This window comes from Alosa sapidissima, chromosome 23 (genome assembly GCF_018492685.1).
Source record: "Alosa sapidissima isolate fAloSap1 chromosome 23, fAloSap1.pri, whole genome shotgun sequence".
NCBI lineage: Eukaryota > Metazoa > Chordata > Actinopteri > Clupeiformes > Clupeidae > Alosa > Alosa sapidissima.
This window is the reverse complement of record NC_055979.1, coordinates 25,660,303-25,667,419: the sequence shown is the minus strand read 5'-3', so window position 1 is coordinate 25,667,419 and position 7,117 is coordinate 25,660,303. Positions and strand designations below refer to the sequence as shown.

The following is a 7,117-nucleotide window of genomic DNA, read 5'->3' as shown; positions in this document are numbered from 1 at the left end:
GTGTGTGTGTGTGTGTGTGTGTGTGTGTGTGTGTGTGTGAGTTCCACATAACAATGCAAGGCCATAAAAGGCCACTGACCATGTACCCGTGGAGCAAGGGGCCCCCAAGCACTTCAGAAGTGATTCTGTATTTATAGCGGTGATAAAGGGCCCAGCCCACCTATGGTCACCCCACCACACAAGCCTGAGGTGGACTAATCCAATAAAGAGAAAAAGGGCCGGCTCATCTGCCCCAGTCTCAGTCTGCGCTGACTCCTCTCGTAGACGCACACCACAACAGGTAAGACTCTGTACTCTCCCCTTACACATCTCTACTGAGCATCTCTCTCTCTCACTCTCTCTTACTTGCTTTGATTCTCTCTCTCCCTGTCTCTCTCTCTCTCCCTATCTCTCTCACTCTCTCTCTCTCTCACTCTCTCTCTCTCTCACTCTCTCTCTTACTCGCTCTCTTACTCGCTCTCTCTTACTCTCTCTCTCTTACTTGCTGTAATTCTCTCTCTCTCTTTCTCTCACTCTCTCTCTCTCTCCCTATCTGTCTCTCTCTCTCTCCCTATCTCTCTCTCTCTCACTCTCTCTCTTACTCACTCTCTCTTACTTGCTGTAATTCTCTCTCTCTCTTTCTCTCTCTCTCTCTCTCTCTCTCTCTCTCTCTCTCTGTATCCTTCACTTCTTTAGTCTCTTTCGGTATCTGAAGTCACTGTCCTTTTCTGCCATTCCATCACCCATTTGTGATAGTAAACTTGTTTTCAAATACACTCCTGTTTTTTCTGTCCTCTTAAATGATGGTGGTCTTCAGCAATTGAGTAACACTCAAGTGGGCCTGGCGGCACTAATTCAGACTCGAGGCACTAGAAGTGCATCTTTGTTTTCAACTGTCGAGTGGGTTGCTCAAGTGCATATGACATACAAGTTGGAAAGTGGATTTAAAGTAAATCGGATTGAGTAGTCACAAATGTCCTTGTATTATAGTAACATCGTCTTATGAGATTGATTTAAAAATGCACAATAACCTGCTGTTGAAAAGCAAGACAATTAATGTTTTATTAAGTTTATCTCAAGCGTGCTAAATATCCGCTGATTTAACCAATGAAAAAGCCAGAAAAAAATGTCATAACTCTGTGACCTATTAGACCCTGTGACCCTACAGAATATCTTCCCTGCACGTATTAGTTCCTAACTGTAGAGCATGAATTTTGTCTTACTCAGAATTTAAACATAACATGTCACTTTCTAAATGTTTACTTTGCTTGTATCTGTATCTGAGAAATAAGACAGAACAATTTCCAACATAGTTGTCAGTTGTCATTGTGATGATGTTTCCTGGTAGCCATTACCATGCTCAGATACCACTGCTGCAGATGTTATGTGCACTGTATTCAAGCTTGGATGTGTTTTAGCAAAGATCTTTTAGAACACTTTCTCAACCGTCTCTGGTTGTAGTGTTGTAGTGTTCCATATCAATGCTTATGAATGGTAACTATAACAACCATAGTAGGACTATGTGTTGCAGTGTTGTAGTGTTGCATGCAGGACTGTGGGCTGCGGCCCGGGATCACTGGGCCTAGCCTTCCTATCTCCACGGCGCTGGTCTGTTTAGACTCTACCCAGCGCTCAGGTTCCAACGCCATCCTCTCATTGTCTTTAATTAGCCTGGTGTGTCATCAGGACCCCCTGAGGCAGATGGGGAGGCTTGTGTCACAGTGCTGAGAGATGGCGAGGGCTGAGGAGACAGCTGGTCCTCTCTCGGCTCCCATCTCATCCCAGAAACACACGATGATGCCAGCATGAGACAAGATCAAACAGTGGCGGAGCTCAGACCAAACCATGCCACAGCACGGCCATATCGAGGGTTCACCCAACTGGCTCTAGATGTAGAGATACTTTCACATAAAATGGCAGCTGTATTTAGTCTGGGGCGAGGAAGCTATTTAAGAAATGTTGAGCAGATTTCTAATTCTAACCATTATCAGGCATCATTGCCAAATTGTTGACTTAGTTGTTAATTATTGTCCACAGTATTCTTTGAAACGCCCCTTTTATTTCCCTTCCTGTTTCTCTATTGGTCAAATTAAGTTGGGCATTGGGCTGTGGCTCACAGACTTCTTCACTGACCCTTCATTGGTACAGCAGTCACCTTCAGCACATCCAACATATCTGTAGATTATTTTCCATACTGATAGGATTTTTGATTTGATTTTTATGTGCCGTACATCTGACAAGATTTGTCCTTTGTATTACAGGGACAACCTCTTTCTGAGAGGTTAGAAGGTCAGCACTTGTGGTGTTGGACAAAGGTAAGAGACCTCCCAAGTCTTTGGTCATCCTGGCCCAGTCATGCTGTGGGCTTAGAGTGGGTGCGGGAGCCAAGGGGATAGTGAGAGATTAGCCCTGGGACACATTCAACAGCTGCATGCTGCCTGGGAGCCTAGCTATCCTGCTTTTGGAAGCCTGCATCATCTCTCATGCCTCTCGTTCATGTATTAAATGCATTCACTTTGTCCCTCCATATCCATCGTTGAAAGGATATCGGCCAAGTCCACCAGACGGAAAGGAAATGGCGGAGCGCTACGACTGCCACTACTGCAAGGAGTCCCTGTTTGGGAAGAAGTATGTGTTGCGTGAAGAGAACCCATACTGCACCAAGTGCTACGAGAGCCTTTACTCCAACTCCTGTGAGGATTGCAAGAAGCCCATCGGCTGCAACAGCAGGGTAAACTCCTCCCACACCAACACCACATGAGGCGTCTGTGATGCTCCTGTTTTGAAGGCTGCCTCTAAACAGCATCCACACACAGAACAACCAAACCCAAATGACAGCGTCCTATCCCAGGGTGGCATCTGTAGTGGGGGGGGGGGGCAGCGGTATGTCCCCTGTGATTGCCAGTCCTGGGATAGATGAGAAGGGTTGTATCCAGGAAATACCTGTCGGGGACACACACGATCTAGAGACAAATGCAACCGCAGACAGGCTTCTATTTCAGGGCAATATCTCTTAATCCCGACCCTCAAGCTCTGGGGCACAAGGACCCCTGTACTTATACGCAAGGCAGACACCACATATGAACACTATATCTCACCAAACATTCAATGGATCAAAATACATATGCATAAAACTTTATGATGACACACTAGAGGTTGCAGAGGAAAAGCAGGGTACGCACATCTAACAACATTACCAGGTGCTAGATCAAAACTCAAACTGAAGGCAAAAATCAAAAGAAGGATCTGCACACTGTATTAGAAGCTTTAGGGGTTGCATGTGGTCATTGACTATATAACATAGACGAGAGACACACTAATTGCCAGCGAACTCTTTACTTACAAACTCTTTACTAACAAAACCGCATGGATTACCTGGCTTCACTCAGTGTGCTCTTTAGTAACGACTTCATATCCCGTCTCACGATCACGAGAGCAAACTAACGTGCGCATGAACCTTTACACAAATCCCTATACAACATGGTTTCTGTTATTAACCCAAGGCAGTGTTAACCCGATTAGTGTAAGTCAGTTTGCACTAGGCTTCCTCTCCCTCAACAGCACGGTGGATTCCATTGAGGACGCTTGAAGCATCTCCATACATTCTCCGCTCACCCGAACTACAAGGAAACCCGTCTGTCCCTTTCAGTCATTTTAATTGGAGGCAACGTGTCTGCAAAACTGCCCTCTTCAATGAGCTCTGCATTTTGAAATAATTGCTTGTAGCAATAAGCATTTGTTCAATGTGTGTTCACTGTGTGTTGAGTGTGTTTCACTAATTCACGGATTGGGATGAATGCAGAGACCAAATTTCCCTCACAGGATCAAAAGAGTATATATATACTTATACTTATACTTATACTTATACATTCAAAGTAAGAGGGACTGGAGGGGATGTGACGTCAGGCAGAGAAGTTCAGTAGAAAGCACACATAGTCATTAGTGTCATACTATATCATAATTAAGTCTGATCTAAGGGAGACTTCAGCCTTTAGTGAAAACCCCAGTGGAGGTTGAAACATGAACCTTATCCGCTCTCTCTCTCTCTCTCTCTCTCCCTCTCTCATTTCTCATCGTCTTCCATGGGTCATTTCCTGTAGTGCTGCACAGGCTCAGGGCAGGGTCTTAATCAGGGCTCGTGCTCATTTGCATGTTGAGCACTTCTTGAAAAAGAACTGATTTAGATCAGAGTCATTTGTTTCCATTAATATGGGAAACCATTTAATGGACAAAGACCATGTATGCAAACCAATTATTTTACCTAAGGATTCCTCAGCATTTACTTTTTTGTGAGAATTGGCAAAACAAAAAGCTTTATGCACTTTGAGTCAGCAAGGCATGTTGCATTTTTTTGTAGCAGATTTTCTCCTGCTTGTGTCCAGGATTTGTCCTACAAGGACCGCCACTGGCATGAGGACTGTTTCCACTGCTTCAAGTGCAACCGCTCCCTGATGGACAAGCCCTTCTCCACCAAAGACGAGCAGCTCCTATGCACAGAGTGCTACTCCAACGAGTACTCCTCCAAATGCCACGACTGCAAGAAGACCATCATGCCAGGTCAGTTCGGTTGAGCCTACTTTAAATGACTTTTATATCTATTTATTAATCTTATATATTTTTTATTTTGGTGACATTATCCATCTATCTATAGACATCAATCTATCTATAGAATATATATTTGTCTATCTATCTATCTATCTATCTATCTATCTATCTATCTATCTATCTATCTATCTATCTATCTATCTACAGTTGTGCTATACACACCCTGTACATAAACATGCTAAAGTTGACTTAAAAGAGGAATAAAAAGTCATCTTTTGGAAATTGATCTTAATGCCTTAATTAAAAAATGAGTAAAAATCCATAATGTAAGGACACCAATTGTCTTTGTTAATGAATAATGTATTGTAGATAAATAAATGTTCTTCCTTAAAATACAGGGGCCATAAGTGTACATACAACTATGTTTCTCATAGATTTTTCCTCATTTTTTTAATTAAGGCATTACTGTAAGATCAATTTCCAAAAGATTAAATTTTTTATTCCTCTTTTTATTCAACTAGCATGTGTATGTACAGGGTATGTAAATGTATGAGCACAACTGTCAGTCTATCTATCATCTTTTTTACTCGAGTTCACTTTCTCTCTCCACTCTCGTGTTCACACACATTGTTTTCTTCACGCAGGCTCTCGGAAGATGGAGCATAAAGGCAACAGCTGGCATGAAACCTGCTTCACCTGCCAGCGCTGCCAGCAGCCGATTGGCACCAAGAGCTTCATCCCAAAGGAGAGCCACAACTACTGTGTCCCCTGCTACGAGAAGCAGTTCGCCATGCAGTGTGTGCAGTGCAAAAAGGTAGCGTTTCAGCACAGGCATGCAAAGGAATGTCAGAGCACATGCAATAACAAACTCCCTCTCTCATGTGACCTGAACAGCTCAGACACATTAATTTTTATATGCATTAGAAATAATGTACATTCTGAAGAAGTTATCATTTCGAAGGCCACGCATTGATATCTATTTTATACGGTCTGGTTGATAGGCTTCCTTTTGTGGTTTGAAACGATGCACTGCTATGGCACTCAGGCAGAGAATAATATATGGGATGCCCTGAAAACTGGACAGCAGACCTTAATGACACAGTCACATTATTCTTTTATAATGCATTAGAAATAATGTTTCTGAGGAAGGAATATAATTTTGGAGGTCAGCACTCAAGGCAGTGCATACATGGGAAGCCCAGAAACCCAGGCAGCAGATCTCATCAAAAAAAGTTAAAAGTTACATTATTTTGTCTTTCTCCTCCTCAGCCTATCACCACTGGTGGAGTGACCTATCGTGAGCAGCCATGGCATAAAGACTGCTTCCTGTGCACTGGCTGTAAGCAGCAGCTGTCTGGCCAGCGGTTCACCTCCCGTGATGACTTTGCCTACTGCCTCAACTGCTTCTGCAGCCTGTATGCCAAGAAGTGTGCCTCCTGTACAGCACCTATCAGCGGTATGCAACTGACCATCCCCGACCACGCCTTGACACTAGAAGCGCCATCATTTCATAACTAGTAGAACTGTCGTAAGCGGTCATTTTGACGCTTAGGATACAAGGATACAAGGATACAAGGACGTTTATTCAATCAGCAGGACTGTATGTTTATTCAATCAGCAGGACTGTATTTTTTTCTTAATCAAAGTCATTGTATGCAACTTTTGAAATGGTCAAATTGACCATTGTGGCAGTTCTAGTGTTAACTCTTACTACTGACCCATTTCACAGCAAAGCAAAGAAATGTTTACCCTCAGAGTGGTCAGTTTTGCAGTGTTGTATTCAGAAGGATTTGACACTTTAACCTGCAAAATGCATGTTAATATGAGGTGTATGTGGTCTTTTTACAGGTCTCGGTGGGAGTAAGTACATCTCCTTTGAGGAGCGCCAGTGGCACAACGACTGCTTCAACTGCAAGAAGTGCTCAGTGTCCCTGGTTGGGCGTGGCTTTCTGACGGAGAGAGATAATATCCTGTGTCCAGAATGTGGCAAAGACATCTGATGATGGACGGAGAGGTCCAGAAGGATGGATATTCCAAAAGCACCGACTGAATGCTTAGCACTCTCTGACAATCATGCTCGAAATGTTTAAAGCACATTTAAATGAAGGTTTTCAACAACTTATTTCAATTCACTAACAGGTTTATTGGGTGGATGAGTATTATTAAAATCTAATTTATGTTGTGAGTTTTGATGATTAAGAGGGTTTTTCTGCATGCAAAGCCTCCGATGACTGAACTCTATGAAGAAATGTTACATTCACTGCACTATACTGATAAAGATGTATTTGTCTGCTAAAATGTATACAATATTTTAAAGAGTGTATCTAATTGTGTGGTTTGCTTACTGGACTTGCCTGATTTAGTTGGGCTAATTTATTTGTTATGAGGTATATTACTAACACAACTTGTACCTGTAAGGAGTTGACACAAGTCAAATAGAAAATCAATGTGTGCTTTGTCAATAAATAATTTCCAAAATGCTCTTTTTTGTAGAAAAATATGTTGGACTACATTAGCTATTCACAAACATGTATCATGAACAAAGCATATTGTGTCGTGACACAGTAAACTTTGACAATGCATTGTCCACTAA

At 42.5% G+C, this 7,117-nt stretch overlaps 1 protein-coding gene across 4 annotated transcripts in view; it reads left to right on the top strand.

The window, feature by feature from the left end:
- The window catches only part of fhl2b (four and a half LIM domains 2b), a 32,745-nt gene extending 25,740 nt beyond the window's left edge, over positions 1-7,005 (top strand). Inside the window, exons 1-7 of one of the 4 annotated variants that reach the window (XM_042079964.1) lie at positions 8-280; positions 2,241-2,294; positions 2,523-2,710; positions 4,362-4,536; positions 5,169-5,338; positions 5,794-5,980; positions 6,373-7,005. In XM_042079964.1, coding sequence (XP_041935898.1) covers positions 2,555-2,710; positions 4,362-4,536; positions 5,169-5,338; positions 5,794-5,980; positions 6,373-6,524 — 840 coding nt within the window. In that variant the 5' untranslated portion in view covers positions 8-280; positions 2,241-2,294; positions 2,523-2,554 and the 3' untranslated portion in view covers positions 6,525-7,005. Of the gene's footprint in view, positions 1-7; positions 281-616; positions 2,122-2,240; positions 2,295-2,518; positions 2,711-4,361; positions 4,537-5,168; positions 5,339-5,793; positions 5,981-6,372 lie in introns of those variants that run through there. The other 3 variants (XM_042079968.1, XM_042079967.1, XM_042079965.1) reach the window with 3 other exon arrangements.
- The last annotated feature ends 112 nt before the right edge of the window (positions 7,006-7,117 follow it).